The sequence below is a fragment of the Vipera ursinii genome (genome assembly GCF_947247035.1).
Source record: "Vipera ursinii genome assembly, chromosome: 4".
NCBI classification, from domain to species: domain Eukaryota; kingdom Metazoa; phylum Chordata; class Lepidosauria; order Squamata; family Viperidae; genus Vipera; species Vipera ursinii.
In genome coordinates, this window is record NC_139514.1 from 48,608,354 (window position 1) to 48,625,083 (window position 16,730).

At 39.8% G+C, this 16,730-nt stretch overlaps 1 protein-coding gene across 2 annotated transcripts in view; it reads left to right on the forward strand.

Annotated features, from left to right (window-relative positions):
* The first annotated feature begins 324 nt into the window (after positions 1–324).
* Positions 325–16,730, forward strand: part of JAM2 (junctional adhesion molecule 2) — a 33,657-nt gene continuing 17,251 nt past the window's right edge. For both annotated transcript variants that reach the window (XM_083361834.1, XM_083361833.1), the window contains exons 1-4: positions 325–406; positions 11,379–11,444; positions 14,557–14,670; positions 15,732–15,884. In XM_083361834.1, coding sequence (XP_083217960.1) covers positions 346–406; positions 11,379–11,444; positions 14,557–14,670; positions 15,732–15,884 — 394 coding nt within the window. In that variant the 5' untranslated portion in view covers positions 325–345. The remainder of the gene's footprint in view (positions 407–11,378; positions 11,445–14,556; positions 14,671–15,731; positions 15,885–16,730) is intronic.

Genomic DNA, 16,730 nt, shown 5'->3' on the forward strand with positions numbered 1-16,730 from the left:
CGCCCCACTTGGCTTACAAGGCTCCGGCCCGCCGCTCCCTTCACTCTCGCTTTCTTACACGCTCCCAAACCCTGGCCTACTAAAAGCAAGGCTCTCGTCCTCCCCCCTCCCGGTCCCCTTCCCTCCCCTCCGCGAGGTGCGCAAGCGGAGGAAGGGAGGAGCCGCGGGGAAGCTGGAGCCAAGGCTTCCAGCTGCATCTATTTTTCTCTTCCCCCCCCTCCCCTCCCCTCCCCACGTCCGAGGGAGCCGCCGCCACCCGCCAGCCACTTTTCTCGTTTGTCTTTCGGGGGTGGGGTGGGGGGGGGTGTGGAGGGGAAAAAAAAAAAGCAGCTGTTGCTTTGGAAGATGGCGAGCTGCCGTCCCCTCCTCGGCTGGCTTCTCTTCTCCCACTTGGGGTCCCTCGGCTGTAAGTCTCCCGCGGCTTCTCCCCTCTCTTCTTGGGGTCTCTCTCTCTCTCTGTGTGTGTGTGTGTGTGTGTGTGTGTGTGGTCAGCTCTGGGCTGCGAGGGACGAGGGTTGGCCGGGCCGTCCCCTCCTCGGCTGGCTTCTCTTCTCCCACTTGGGGTCCCTCGGCTGTAAGTCTCCCGCGGCTTCTCCCCTCTCTTCTTGGGGTCTCTCTCTCTCTCTCTGTGTGTGTGTGTGTGTGTGTGTGTGTGTGTGTGGTCAGCTCTGGGCTGCGAGGGACGAGGGTTGGCCGGGCCGTCCCCTCCTCGGCTGGCTTCTCTTCTCCCACTTGGGGTCCCTCGGCTGTAAGTCTCCCGCGGCTTCTCCCCTCTCTTCTTGGTGTGTGTGTGTGTGTGTGTGTGTGTGGTCAGCTCTGGGCTGCGAGGGACGAGGGTTGGCCGGGCTGGGGGTGGGATGGTGGAGAAGAGGAGTCCGGGCTTAAGAGAGCTGCCAAATTCGACGCCGCCTGAAATCTGCCCCTTTCGGCGAGGAGCATCTTGTGGCGGCGCGGAGGCGCTCCTCGGCGCGGCCCTTTATTCCTTCGCGGCTTTCCGGGCTGTTTGTTTTTTTCCTCTTTTCCCTTTTGTGGAGGACGGAGGAGCAAACGCAGCCCGCTCCCTCGGCTCTCCCCACTAGGCGAGAGCGCCGCTTGCGAAGGCGAAAAGGGGTAAAAGGGCTCCCTCCCTCCCAACCCCCGGCTCGCTTGGATTTGATTATTAGCGCAGCGTTTTCCAACCTTAGGAACTTGAAGATGCGTGGACTTCAACTCCCAGAATTCCCCAGCCAGCATAGCTGGCTGGGGAATTCTGGGAGTTGAAGTCCACGCATCTTCAAGTTCCTAAGGTTGGAAAACGCTGTATTAGCGAGCTTGGCCGTTGCTGCCGAGAGACCTTCGCTTCTCCCGGCAACGACGGGAGGGAGGGGGAGGGGAGCTGCGCCGGCCGGGTTTGGGCTCCGGACGGTGTGCGGGCAGCCGGCGGGGTGGGGTGGAAACGAGGGCACTTTCCGAGGCGTCACAAAACAAAACAAAAAAAGTTCCTTGGCTTGGCTTGGCTGGAAAGCTGCAAAGGTTTCCTCCTCTTCTCCCCCCCCCCCCGCCAGCCGCCCGATTCGGTGGGGCGTTTGTGTCTGCTAAGGCTGGCCCAAAGAAGTCGAACTGGGAGCGAAGAAGCTTTTTCTCAACGTGTTGAGGAGGCTTCTTCGTCCTCCCGCCGGGCTTTTTTTTATTTTATTTTTTATTTTAATTCCATTTATATCCCGCCCTTCTCCGAAGACTCAGGGCGGCTTACAAGCTTAGCAGTAGCCTTCATTCTATGTATATGCCTGCTTGTTAGGGCTTTCACACACCCACCCAAGCGGCATTATTACAAAGTCAGCTTATTGCCCCCAACAATCTGGGTCCTCATTTTACCTACCTCGGAAGGATGGAAGGCTGAGTCAACCTTGAGCCTGGTAGGGATGCGAACCTGCACTAATTGCAGGCAGCTGGTGTTACTTAAGGAGGCATTAGCACACTGCTCCACCAAGGCTTTGAAGTTGGCAAGGTGCCTTCTTCACCAGGCAGGCTGCAGCAGGATTTGTCTTGGCTGCCAGAGGGGATCTTGCTCCTTCTGCCCCCCCCCCAAAAAAAAGGCTGACCGTGTTAGCCAACTATCTAAGAGAGGAGTTCTTAGGCGGGCTTGCGATGAAGTTACGAGATCCTAGAATTCGGGAGCAGGATTTGTTACACCTGGCTTAAAAAAAAATAAACAAAAATTCGACTTGTGTTTGGCCGAAATTGTTGGCACCCCAGAAATTTTTTCAGAGAATCGAGTGTTTCTCACAGAGAAGTGTTGCAGGGGCACATGTTTTGCTGTGCACGGGTTTGTTCCCTTTGTGTGTATTGGAACGCAACAAAAAGGGGAGGAAAAAAAGCAAATTGGACATAACACCAGCTGCCTGCAATTAGTGCAGGTTCGCATCCCACCAGGCTCAAGGTTGACTCAGCCTTCCATCCTTCCGAGGTAGGTAAAATGAGGACCCAGATTGTTGGGGGCAATAAGCTGGCTTTGTAATAATGCCGCTTGGGGGTGTGTGAAAGCCCTAATAAGCAGGCATATACATAGAATGAAGGCTACTGCTAAGCTTGTAAGCCGCCCTGAGTCTTCGGAGAAGGGCGGGATATAAATGGAATTAAAATAAAATAAAAAAATAAAAAATGTTAAGCACATTGATTTGTGCTTCTTAGATTGTAAGCCCCCCTGAGTCTTCGGAGAAGGGCAGGATATAAATGGGATTTTAAAAAAATGGGTTTCTGAGTGCAAGTGAGGCAGAGGAACCCTTACCTATAGTTCTTACCCGTGATCCCAACTCATTGGGATGGATTGGTGAGGAAGTATTTGTAGAAATTGGCAGTAAAATGGTTTGGGTTGCCTGATCCAGTCTGTTTCTTATTCTAATGCAGGGGTGTCAAACTCAATTTCATGGAGGGCCGCATCAGCACTGCGGTTGCCCTCAGGGAGCCGGGTGGGTGTGGCCAGGGTGGGCGTGGCCTACTGGGTGGGTGTGGCTAGAGTGTGTATGGCCTACTGGGTGGGCGTGGCCAGCTCTACATCGTTCGCATCAAGGGTGCCTAGGGGGCCTGGGCAGGAGTGGGACAGATTGAGGGTCTCTGGCAGGAGGAGGGTCTCTGGGCCAGGGCCAAGGCAGTGGGGGCCGTTCCCTCACTGTTTCTAGGATGGCTTCGCGGGCCACATGAAACCACTGCGCGGGCCGGATCTGGCCCCCGGGCCTTGTGTTTGACATGTCTGTTCTAATGTAACTTCTGGTGCATGTAGTAATGCTGCTTCCCAAATAAAGGAGTTTATATCTTGGGATTCTGACAGAAATTCCTTTATTGCCAAATAAATTGTGTCTGCTGGATTTAATGGGATCGCTGGATTTAATGGGATCGCTGGATTTCTAATTAGCTTGCCTTAGGCTTGGAAGTACAAATGGAATATAGTCCGTTGCATGTTTATGCTCTGAATCCATGCATATTTATTGGAATTAAATGATTGTACGTACAATTGTCATTTGTATTATTGGCTATCTGGTATCCATTTGCTTTTGTGTGTCCCTGAGAGTAGCAACCTGTCAAAATACGACCATATGATTTGCTTATTCATAAAATAAAGGGAAAAAAGCAAACATGGGATTGACTTAATACACTATTATCATTTTTTTTAAGAATCCAAAATTTTTGGCTCCATAATTTCCAATACTGTAATTCTATTAGCACCATCTCATTGTGGCAGCCAAATACCAAATGTGCATGTGTTTTAATTGCCTCCATTGCAAAGATATATGTTTATTCACACAAAAATTTTCAGATAGGCTTAAAGAGATTTGCATTCTCAGTAGGGCTGCAGTCTTGCTTAGAAGCCTCTACTTAAAACTGTGTAATCAGGATAACCCAATCACTTCCAAGCCTTTTTTCCCCACTTTCAAATGGTTCCTACCATCAGAAGATTTTTCCAAATGTTTAGGACTTTTTTTTATCCCTCCCCCTTTATTGCACAAGATATCACACTAAAAAGAACAACATTTAAAGTAATAAGTAGAACAGAGCCAAAACTAACAAAATGAATTTCTATTGGGAAAAGTATACAATTCTGTGTTTTAGTGGGGTATCACTAAACCTGTTGATCTGTCCATCAACCAAGTGATGATCCATCAGATATTTTTACCATTTCCTCTCAACTGCCCCCTTTTCCACTGTAGATTATTGCTATTCAAGAATGTGTCTTAATAATGCCAGTCAGTACAAAATAGAATGTTACCTATCCTATTAATGATTAGCAGAATTTCTTATATTTTGTTGCTGCTGCTCTGAATTAATATTTAGTTTGTGCTTTCTCAATTCCTTAATTGTCTTCTTATGGACTACAGTACAACCAATCAACAAATCTGCCAATATCATGCATGTAATACCTCACTAAAATGCAGAATTTTATACTTTTCCCAGTAGAAATTCATTTTGTTCGTTTTGGCTCTGTTCTACTTATTGTTTTAAATGTTGTTCCTTTCAATGTGAAGTGTGTGCAAACTTGATAAGCTTTATCTGTACGTCTATGTTGTTTGTAAAGATGTTGGAGACATGAGCACAAGATGGTCCTTTTGTACTTTATATGAAATATCTGCTAGTCATAGATACATGTAAAATTAACTTTGTTTAGTTTACATTTGGTAATTTTTTTAAGTGTTGGTGTGGATATCATTGAAAATGTTGTTGTAAAACCCACTGTAAATTTCTGAGCAAGTCTGGTTAAATAGTCACAGAATTCTCTTAGAAACAAATTACATCAGATGTTTCAAAATATTGGTTTGTAGTATTTTGATGTTCATAAAAAATGGATATAACTGCTGAAAACTAAAAAAAAAATCACAATAATAGAATAGAAATCACCACACCCAAGCAATGTGTTGATCATAGATAAGTGAAGCTGGAATGCACAGCTGTCAAAATAGTTTACAATGAAATATGCTGGTTCATAGTTCCATGCTAAACTGTAGCATATATGATATAACCATACTAAAATTATATATTACACTTTGTCTGCTTAACATTGATGTGATTGGTACCAACTAAGATGATCAAAGGCCTGGAGACTAAAACATACGAAGAATGGCTACCGGACTTGGGTTTGGCTAGTCCAGGGGTAGGCAACCTTGGCTCTTTTATGACTCGTGGACTTCAACTCCCAGAATTCCTGAGCCAGCCATGCTGAGGAGAAATGGAGAGGTTTCCAAGCTGAGCCATGTTGGCTCAGGAATTCTGGGAGTTGAAGTCCACGAGTCATAAAAGAGTCAAGGTTGCCTACCCCTGGGCTAGTGTAAAGAAAAAAAGAAATAGGAGAGACATGATAGCAGTATTCCAGTATCTGTGGGGCTGCCACAATGCAGCGGGGGCCAGATTGTTCACCAAAGCACCAGAGGGAAGGAGAGCAACAATGATTGGAAACTGATCAAAGAGAGAAGCAACCTGGAATTAAGGAGAAACTTCCTGACAGTGAGGATAATCAACTAGTGGAACAGTTTACCCACCGAAATTGTGGGCGCTCCATCACTGGAGATTTTTAAGAAGAGACTAAACATTCACCTGTCTGAAACAGTATAGGTTCTCCTGCTTGAGCAGGGGGCTGGACTAGAAGACCTCCAAGGTCCCTTCCAGCTCTATTCTGTTCTGTTCTATTCTATTCATATTAGAAGGATTGAAATCATGGTGTACAGAAAAAGAAGGGCAGAGAGCAATTACAAGTTTTCCACCAGGTAAACGTTTAATTCTTGCAGTTACCTTAATTACAAAATAGTCAAATGTGCAAGTGTGCAAGTAAAGTGACTTTCACTTTACTTGCACACTTTACTTGCACACTTTCACTTTACTGTCATTTTGTAAAGTGGCAAGGTAACATAAAGTCCATTTTTGAATAATGTCTATGTAGTAATTCTTCTGTTTTAATAGAAGTCTAAATAAACATTGAAAAGTTCTACTATATATTTACTGTTTCAAAAATGTGTAGTTGCCTGAAAATTGTCTTCTCTGTGAAATGTTTTTTCTCCCTATCTAATGATTTGGTTCTTTAAAAGTTTTTTAGAATGTCTTGTTGCTATTTGTTTGTAATTTCAATCTAAGAAGGAGGCAGGTGCCATAGTTCTGTTGTCCATCTATAAGTCCTCTGCAGGCTTTCAGTTGCTTAGGTTTTAGTAAAGGCCTATAGGAAGGAACTATCTCATGATGGAGGTATACCTTTGGAATTGTATTAAAATAAATCCAGGTACATTGCCACTTTATAAAATGATTGCAAAGTGAATATCAGGATACCTGCACGTTTCTTTGGACTATTTTATAACTGCGAGAATTCCTCTGAACTTTCTTTAGTTTTGAAAAAAAGTAGTTTCATTTTTTCTTTAAAAAAATATGCTCATTTTGCTAGCAGTTTAAGAAGCAAAACGCTAACCTCGAAGTAAAAGCCTGCCCTAACATTCTAAACATGGCCAAGGCAGGCTTATACTTTGGGGAGCTGGTAAGCATTGGGAAGAGAACTTCATTTTCAGAAATTAAATGTGTTGCGATTAAAAGACAAGCAGCTTTGGTAGTATCTCCAAAGAACAGGGTGGGGGAAGACCTGGAAATGCTCACCACTGCTGGCATTGGTGAAAATGTCTAGACTCTAGAGCAGGGGTCTGCAACCTTGAAGCTCTGCTGGCTGAGGAATTCTGGGAGCTGAAGTCCACAAGTCTTAAAGTTGTCAAGGTTGTAGACCCCTGCTCTAGAGAATAGCAACAAGTGCTGCTGAAATAATTTCTGGATGCTTTTTGGTTCTCAAGACTGCAAGCTGCATTGGAAGACAGCACTGCAGCTGGAGTGATGACAACATGTTCAAATAAGGGACACTGGGCCTCTGTGGAGGCACTTGTAGTCTTTATTATGAAGTGCGTGTATGTTTAAATAGGAGTCTGCTTGTGCTATGATGTGACAAATTCTTCATCAAGGATTTCTGCAAGTCCCCATTCCCTGACTTATCCTTGTCTGAAATACATGGTTTGATCAATCCTACTTAAAATATGCCGGGTCTGATGATTAAATCACACTTCCGAGGCACATTTTATCTAGTAAAAAAATGCAATAGAAACAATAATACGTGAGAAAAGACTATGGAAATGGAACTAAAGAGCCACACTAGGCATGACAATTTTTATGTAGTTTGATTCTGTGAACATCTGCTTTGAAACAGATATCTATCTGTACAAAGCATTTTCCTAACATAAGTTATGAAACAGATATCTGTACAAAATAGGGCAATCATCAAATACTATATAAAGTCTTTGTGCCTTTTAATTCATAAAGTAAAATTTCTGTTGATAGAATAGCTATGCTACCCTTTGCACAAGATATCATGTATAAACGAGGAAAATAAATTCTACACTCTGGTCCTATTGGGATAATAGTAACACTGTAATTTGCAAAGTAAAAGTGAGAAAGCAATTACAGACCTATTTAGCATTTGTATTCACTCTACTGATACAAATAATTATTTCATTCTGCCTGACATAATCGGGAACAAATTTATGTATCCAATATTTAGATATGTTTATATCTTTATATGTGTTTGTGTTGATATAAGTATGATCTGTCTACTGCATTGGATTCACTTCCATAAAGGTGCTTCAAACTGGGACGATATATTTTTCTGGGATTGCTTAACAACTCCTTTCAGAAGTTTCAGATCTGTTCTACTTTGATGCCCCCACATGTTCCAGAATATCTGTTTTGGAATGGAATTTGAACCACTGCACAAACCCATGTGATATAGATGTAGATGCAGATATGGTATACAGCAGGGGTGTCAAACTCAATTTCATTGAGGGCCGCATCAGCATTGCGGTTGCCCTCAGGGGGCCGGGTGGGTGTGGCCTGGGTGGGCGTGGCCTACTGGGTGGGCGTGGCTAAAGTGCGTATGGCCTACTGGGTGGGCATGGCCAGCTCTACATCGTTCGCATCAAGGGTGCCTATGGGGGCCTGGGCAGGAGTGGGACAGATCTGAGGGTCTCTGGCAGGAGGAGGGTCTCTGGGCCAGGGCCAAGGCAGTGGGGGCCGTTCCCTCACTGTTTCCAGGATGGCTTCGCAGGCCGCATGAAACCACTTCGCGGGCCGGAACTGGCCCCCTGGCCTTGTGTTTGACATGTCTGGTATACAGAGACATATATACAGTATTCTCACAGATATTATTGGATGCAATTTATGTGAGACTTGTTCTAAAACTATCTTAAGATGTATCTACTACTTCACCTTAAAATGAAAAATGCATACTTTTAGGCATTTTAAATTTGTATTTTAAAACTATGTGTGTATCTGTGTAGATTTATTTAGCTGTTCATCAGAAAAGAAAAGAAAAACTATGACCTACAGTATATCTCCCCGTGTCAAGGATAAACAATAACCCCACTCCCCCAAAACATAGAACAATAGAATTCATCTACTCACTTTGAATGAAATGCTGGGAAAAGAAACTTTGATATATATGTTTTATCAACTAGTAACCTTTCCAACAATCTTGTTATTTTAGTCCTAGACCAGGGGTGTCAAACTCAATTTCACTGAGGGCCGCATCAGCATTGCAGTTGCCCTCAGGGGGCCAGGGTGGGCGTGGCCTACTGGGTGGGCGTGGCTAGAGTGCGTATGGCCTACTGGGTGGGCGTGGCCAGCTCTACATCATTCGCATCAAGGGTGCCTATGGGGGCTTGGGCAGGAGTGGGACAAATCTGAGGGTCTCTGGCAGAAGGAGGGTCTCTGGGCCAGGGCCAAGGCAGTGGGGACCGTTCCCTCACTGTTTCCAGGATGGCTTCGCAGGCCGCATGAAACCACTTCACGGGCCGGATCTGGCCCCCGGGCCTTGTGTTTGACATGTCTGTCCTAGACTATATACAGTATAACATTATCTATCCTTTTCTAATGCTAAACCAATTAGCTTATTTTTCTGTTAATTTTCAGGAAAACAGTATTGGCAGAAAAATTCTCAGTTTAAAAAAAATAACTATCAACATATTTACCCATTACATTTGTCAAAATAATTTTTTGGAAACTGTTTAAAACTGTTACAATATCTATAAAGAGACTTGGAAGACATAGCATTAAAGCTTCTCAAGAAATATTCTAATTGTTTTTGGTTACTAAAAGAAATAGCCTATAGTTCTTAATTTTTGAGGATATTTGTGTAGGTAATGCTCACTAAAATTTGAAACTATTTTCATTCTTTCCACTAATTTTAATCGGAGGATTGAGCATTGAACTCCTTTTTTCTAGTCACAGTTTTGTAAGTGATTCTCGTTAGATATTTTGGAACTTGTCCATAGTTATGAAAGATCTTTCCAAATAACACAAGGTGAAAGGGTTTATATAAATATTTTTTTCTTTGGAAAAAAAGGAAACAAGGAACAAAAGTGTTCACAAAATGTACCACATTTATATGGGTAGGCATTTTTATACTATATTTTATTATACTTTCTCTATTGTAGTATGGGGGGGGGAACCAGACTTAGCTGGTTTGACATAAGAATCTTAAATTAAAACAGAATAATAAATGTGTAAATGGATGCCATAAGACTGCTTCAAATATTCTCTTTACAAAATGCATATATGTTGTCTAGATAAGTTTGAATCTTCTGTTAATTTGTCAAAATTACATTTATGTGTGTGTGTGTGTGTGTGTGTAAATGAATCTAAGATCTCACTACATACCGAATGTAATAGAGGAGGTTAAAATATCATATCTAGTGTATATGTCTTATATAACTCAATGTTTGTTTATTTGTTAAAAATACATGTATAGCAGCCCAAGTTACAAACAAGTTACTGTGGGTGGCAAACAACAGAACTAAAAACAATAAATATGTATAAAACTATTGTTATGGGTTAGATTGACATTTTTGTCCACCTTTTGAGTCCTTCCAAACAACTGGGATAGGCAAATGATGTTGTTTTATGGTATTAAAGGTATCGTCACAGGATATAAGCTGTTTCAAGTAAAGCTGCTGTCTGCAAATGACTGATAGGGATTTTGTCAATACCAGTGTTGTTCAAGTGATGCCCTGGATGTTTTGGAATTGCACGCAAAGTGCCTATTGCCAATGATGCTGTCTTTGCTTTCTTCTGTCACAGTCATTCTACTTTTATTTGCAGGTCTTTGTATTTTATTATTTTATCAGTTTTCTCTATTCTTTCTCTTCTGCTGCCTCCAGGTATTTTTTTTCCTCTTTCTTATCAACAACTGTTAAGTCTGGGGTGTTGTGTGCAGATGCTCGTCTGTGAATTCTAAAGTCTCATATTTTGTTTGTCTATTTTGTGGTCCCTCCAGTTGTTTCTTGTAGGCAAGTGGCATTTCTTGTAGGTACTCCTATGCACCAAAAACAATGTTGATTGTATCCAATTAATTTTCGGAATCCATCCATTTATTTCATAGTAATTGAAAGGGGAGAAGGGGGTTGATTTATTCTCCATAGGACAAGAAGCAATGAGTGGAATCTTACCAGAGAGAGAGAAATCCAATCTAGAAATAAGGAGGAATTTATGACATTGAGAATGAGTAATAAATTTAACAGCTTGCCTCCCGGAGTTGTGGGTGCTCCTTTGCTGGAGGTTTTAAAGAAAAGATTTGACAACCATTTGTCCCAGATGATATAACGAGGTTGTTCCAGAAGACCTCCAAGACCTCCTTAATGGGCACACAGGAAGCAACTGCATCCAACTAGTTGGGTTCTGTTCATGTTCCTTGCATTTTTGTCTTAATATACAAGAAGTTAAGTGAGGTTGTTTTTTTGATCTTTCACAACAATCCCCCGTGAATTGATATGGGCTCCCTGTGATCAAACAGAAATATCTTCTGTATCATACACATTGTCTCAGTTTGAGCAATGGTTTTTGAGAAGAGCGGCTATTTGACTTTAAAAATTGTTTGGAAGCTATGCCATTAGAAATAAACAAAGCTGTATCTCTGTATACTCTGTCTCTTGTATGTTTAGCAGTTCTTGTTTTGTGTTTCCTAATAATAAAAATAATGTGATTTTTTTAAAATCTAAAGTATTTAAAATAATTATGCAAAATGAAGCCTAGTTATTCTGACATAGAGCAAGTTCAACATCTTAAAATGAAAGAAGAAAATTGATGTAATTGCAAATAACAGGGTTGCCTTGTAGCATAACAAGAAAAACCTTTCTATACAACATGAAACCTAGTTTCAAAAAAGAACAAGATACATTTTAGAAATCTAAACCCCTGATTCCACACAGGAAGCCATAAATTTACCATAAATGCCACCAAGCAGTCTTGATAGTATGATTGCAAAGAAAGGGAAGGGTTTTTTGTGTCAGTATAAAAAATAACGAACATTTTAATATAACTTTTTTCTTTCTTTTCAGACTATAAAACATATGGAATCACTGTGTACTCAGACAATGAACGTGTTACAGCAAGAGAATTTGAAGGTAGAGTATGTCTGTAGTATTTAGATATAGAGAGAGAACTGTTCTGAGAAAAAATATTTACAGTATATTGAAAGCATAGAAACGCAGAAACAAGATCAGGAGTCAGGAAGGCTCATATCATTAAAGTATAGTAGGTTGTAGAAACATAAAATATCCATCAAGATTCATTTAGTTACTTGATTAATATACTTGTTTCAAATGTTCTTTGGCTTTTTTCAAAGGTGACCAGCCAAACTCAAAAATGTATTATGTCATATTTATTTAATAGAAGAAATTAAAAATATGCTTAAATCTAGTTGAAAGCATTCATAGCACTAACCTTGGATATATCTTTTTAATTATTATTCACAGTTACTATCAGTAGATAAATTATGTTACTGCTTGTTCAAATCCTTATAAAACGGGTGTCAAACTGCCGGCCCGTGGGCCAGATGCGTCATCCCAAAACCACCCCCGCCCCATTGCCGGCAATGGAGAAAAAGCACTGATACGTTGTACGACGTCACATGACGTTGCAAGTTTGACATGTCTGTTCTGAAAAAATGAAAATAAATGTATTATACATAATCCCATACATTGCAGTGGGTGAGTTATTATTTGGGAAAGTCACCTGCAACTTCCTCTCCATCTTCCAGACTTCCATTCTGTCATTCCTATTATGTCTGTTTTTTCCCCTCAATTTCATTGAATGTATATGCTTTACCTTTTGGAAGTTGGTATTCATTTGTTCACATTACAAAATTTAGATAGGAATGTGTTTCCTAAACTGATTTCTTTTTCTGTTCCATCCTAGCTTTGTGTGATATTCATGTTTTAGTTTGATTTTTAAATCTGACATTGTTAGCTCTTCTAATTCACAGGTAACAAAAAATGTCATTGATGGAGATCTCTCCTCCGTCAATGTGGAATCTATGGGAAGTATTTTCTCAATTCTTTAAAGTCTGCCTCTTACCTCCATGGGTTAGAGAGGTTTTATAAATATTTTCTTTTCTACTTGGGTTTCAAGTTATCTAATCTCACAATAAACCTACATTTTTACTACAGTCTTTCTCCTTCAGGAACATGGACAGATTTCTAACATTTGAAAATTTGTCTGTTTTCACCAATTTTTGTGAATTTGCTTAATTTGGGATTATTGCTATAATCTGTGTGGTATTATTTTGGCACGTAACTTCTGAATAAGTATCTGACCTGTCTTGCACATGTGTTTAGGGTTGCTTCCAGTATTGTGGACTGTCAAGAAGGATTAGTAGAAATCATTTATGTAGTTATCCCATTTCATCCCATTTCACCTTGGTGAATTGCTATTAGAACAAAGAAGAAATTAGCATATGACAAATTCTTTGCGGAAGAATTGCTATTCTTTGCTTATGATCCATCTCTATCTTTAAAAAAATAGTTTGCCATTTGATAAATATTTCATAAAATTTCCTACATCAGGTTATTTTTTTTCCTTTCAGATCCAAGACAGAAACAATATTGGCTTCTCTGTAAGATTTCTGTTGAAGCCCTGTCTTTCTAACACAAGCTCTTATCCTTACCTTTGTCTATGCCCATCATGGTATGCTGTGGGCTTCTGATTAATAAATCACAGTTTTGACATACATTCCATCTTGTTACATGATAGTTCAAGCAGGAATACCTTGAAAGGGAATATATAAATGGAAGATTTATAAGGAGCTTCAATCTATATCTGCAGAACAATGGAATAAATGGAATTTTAGACAATGCATACTTTAAAAAATATTTCAAGTATTTTTTCATTAATTTGGGAAACCTTAGCATTTTGAAAGCTTGGACCTAGAATCACTTTATTCTTTTTTAAAGAACAGATTTAAGGAGTCTGTTTTCTCAAAAATGTCTCCATCTTTCCTTCTTGAAATTTTTGTTGTGAATTCTCCATTCCAATATTCACTTTTTAAAAGTATGTATTGTTTATTTTGCTTTTTTTTATCCTTGCATATTTCAGAAACATTTTTGCTTGGTTTTTAATATTATATAATACTGCATAATTTTCATTAAATTGTTTAATTCCGTTTATTTTTCCTTAAGAAATGCCAGTGAGAAATTCAATTTGAAAACACATTTTTTGTGTGAAGATATGTAAAAGAAATTAAGGGAGGTTTTTCCTTTGTGCATGTTAAATGATAGATTTTATATTGTCTATTTCATCAGTCCTCATTAAAATACACATACACAATACAATCATTTTTTGTTAAAAAGACTAAAGGAATAAGAAAAAAAGAACACTGTGAAAATAAAAATGTTTTGATTAATAACCTTTATTCTTGAAAGAATAAAAATACTCTGACCTCATGGTAACTAGATTTCAGGAAAGGCATCCACCTGGCCGTTTCCACTATTTGGCTCTAAAAGTCTGCTGTAGTAACATTGTTTACATTTTCTAAGACTATAACATCTCATCAGTAAACCTTTAAAAGAATGCCTTTTGAAAACAATGTTTGAAAGAGTGTTCCTGAAAAATGACAGCATGGGTATTCCTAGTGATCTGAAGTGCAGGAGCTCTAATATTCAAAAACGGACATAACTGCAAGATGAAAACTTTAATTTCCTGGGTAGCCAGAGTTTCCCCCACATGTTGCATAGTAAATCCCATATTAGTACACTTCAAATGCAACGGACAAAATTTGTCCCATTCCACCATTTTATAGTATATATGCATAAAAATTTGTAAAACTTGACAGACTTCTACTTTTAATGGACACCATCCCCTACTTGAATTAAAGTGAGGGTTTGCTTATACTTCGAGGTTTATATTCTTACCCTGTCCACCATTGTAAGTAGACATTGTTTTGATTACTAAAAGTTCTGACTAATGTATTAATTAAAAAAAAGTCTAAGAAAGAATGAACCCACCATTTTTAAAGGACTTACAATAAATTACATGGTATTTCAGACGTTATGAGTATGAAGGTATGTTACATTCAGGTAACTAATCTCTGTTCAAAATATAACTTGTGAAATGGCATTCAGAATAACCTGATTGAAATCAGTTTTTATGTTATGCCGGTTGTTTGCATTGCATAACTTTAATAAAAGCTATACCAGAACAAACAAACAAAAAACCGTCTTTTTCTCCTCTTCCTTGTAGGGGTGTATCTGAGTTGTAAGCACAATGTAAAGAAGGAAATTGGTGCAAGGGTTGAATGGAAAAAGATTAAAGGCACCAGTGTCTCATATGTCTACTTGAATGGTTTCTTTGTAGGTAAGCAAATATGTTGTGCTTGTTTATTCTTCAACTAGCTGTTTGTAGCACATTAATGACCCCAAATATAGGATCACATAAAAGTCAAATAAAGGCTATCTATAGATTTTATTTCCTATATTTCATCATCCTCCCAAGATTTTCAAGAAAATACATTCTTTCCCCATTTTATCCTCACCATATCCTGTGAGAGGTTGGGCTGAGAGATAACTATTGGTCACTCAATAAGTGACGTATCTGCCTGTCTGGAAATCTGAATTTGACTGACCTGGATTGAGCTTGGGCTTTAGGAGCTATTTTGATAAAACTATCACCATGATTATTTGGAGAAATGACTGCTGACTAATGTGAGCTTAACCAGATATAACCTTTTTTATTTGCATGCTTTCAGGTGCTTAGAGGAATACACAGAAAAGATAAGTATTGCGGCTTACATACGTGAAGCCAACTTCAGTCCAGTTAAAGCTTGGCTAGGATGCTCTGCCACTGTTTTTGTGGGTCCTGATTTAAGCAATTCTGTTTGGGGAAGGGGCTTTACTAGAGTGGGGGAAATGCAGAAGATTTGGTAATGAAGGCAGAAATACGTGTCTGGATACATTGGAGAAAGATTATGATATAATATTCACCTTAAGAGAATTTTAGTGAAAATATAAAATGCAGTCCTGATCCTATCCTACCCCCACTCCCCACTTAGAATATGGTTTGAAAAGACAATACTAACTTTATGGGAAGAACTGTGGAGAGGTGCAAACAAAAATTTTTTTTACAGCCACTGCTTCATCTGCAGGCAGCAGGAAAAGAAAAACAGAAATGTAGTTTCATCTGTGTTGTCTGAAAACTCTAATTTTGATTTTTTAAAAAGCTAATCCAAAATGCAAAAACTGTAAAATAATTTATAAGAAAACCTCCTTTGGAGAATGGAAAGCAAGTGTGTGTTATACACTGGAAAAGTAAGCCACTTTTGTATCAATCTTTTACACAGAAAACAGTTATCAAAGAGTATCTAGCTGACTTCCATCATCTCCTCCTCCACCCCTCTCATTTCTTTCAATGTTTTACAGGTAATTTTAAAGGTCGAGCTGAAATATTGCACTCAAGCATTCAAATTAAAAATGTGACTAGAAAGGATTCTGGAAAGTATCGTTGTGAAATTAGTGCACCTACAGAACAAGGACAAGAAGCAGGGGAAGTTGAAGTCTCTCTCTTAGTCTTGGGTAAGAAATCTAAAGGTCCTTATCAGCAGTTTAAATTAAATTTCAATTTTAATTCTGAAGGGCAGCTTCATTGATACAGATGAAATACGGGAATATTGCAATTTTATGACAAAAACCTTGTAAGCCAAATAAAGGCATCTATTTGACTGAAGATAATTAAATTAATGACTGTAAATGAGAAAGGTATGAAAAATTAGGGAAAAGTGTTAGACACTTTTAAACATTAGCTATAATTTGTTTAAGAGGTGTGGTGGCACAGTGGTTAGAATGAAGTATTGCAGGCTTGAAGGGAAAAGAAAATCAGACGAAGGGAAAGGAATTCAGACCCGGGTCGATAGAGTTGTCCTGAACCAGCCAGGCAGCCTCGTCTCCAAAAATAACTCCCCCGAGCACTGCCCGCTGAACTTTTATTCACCTCCATCATTACAAAAAGTTACATCAGTCTCACACAAAATAGGATAGATAGAAATAATTGGATTACTCAGGTGCTTATGAGATCACACAAAACAAGGTACCATAAGATGTATGTGAAGGCTTTATCATAGCGTTTCCCAAACCTCCCACATGCCAGGCTCCCCGCCAGCCAGGAGAGTGTGCCCTCACTGAAGCTAACAGAGAGGCCCAACTAGGGGGGAATGGAAAGGCTGAAAGGTGAAAAACCAAATTCTTGAGAGACCAAATTCTGGCCATTCCCACATAGGCTAATTCTGCCAACTGCCAGCAGTTTGATTATCATTGGCTCAAGATTGACTTAGCCTTCCATCCTTCTGAGGTTAGTAAAATGAGGATCCAGATTGTTGGGGGAAATATGCTGACTCTGTAAACTACTTAGAGAAGGCTGTAAAG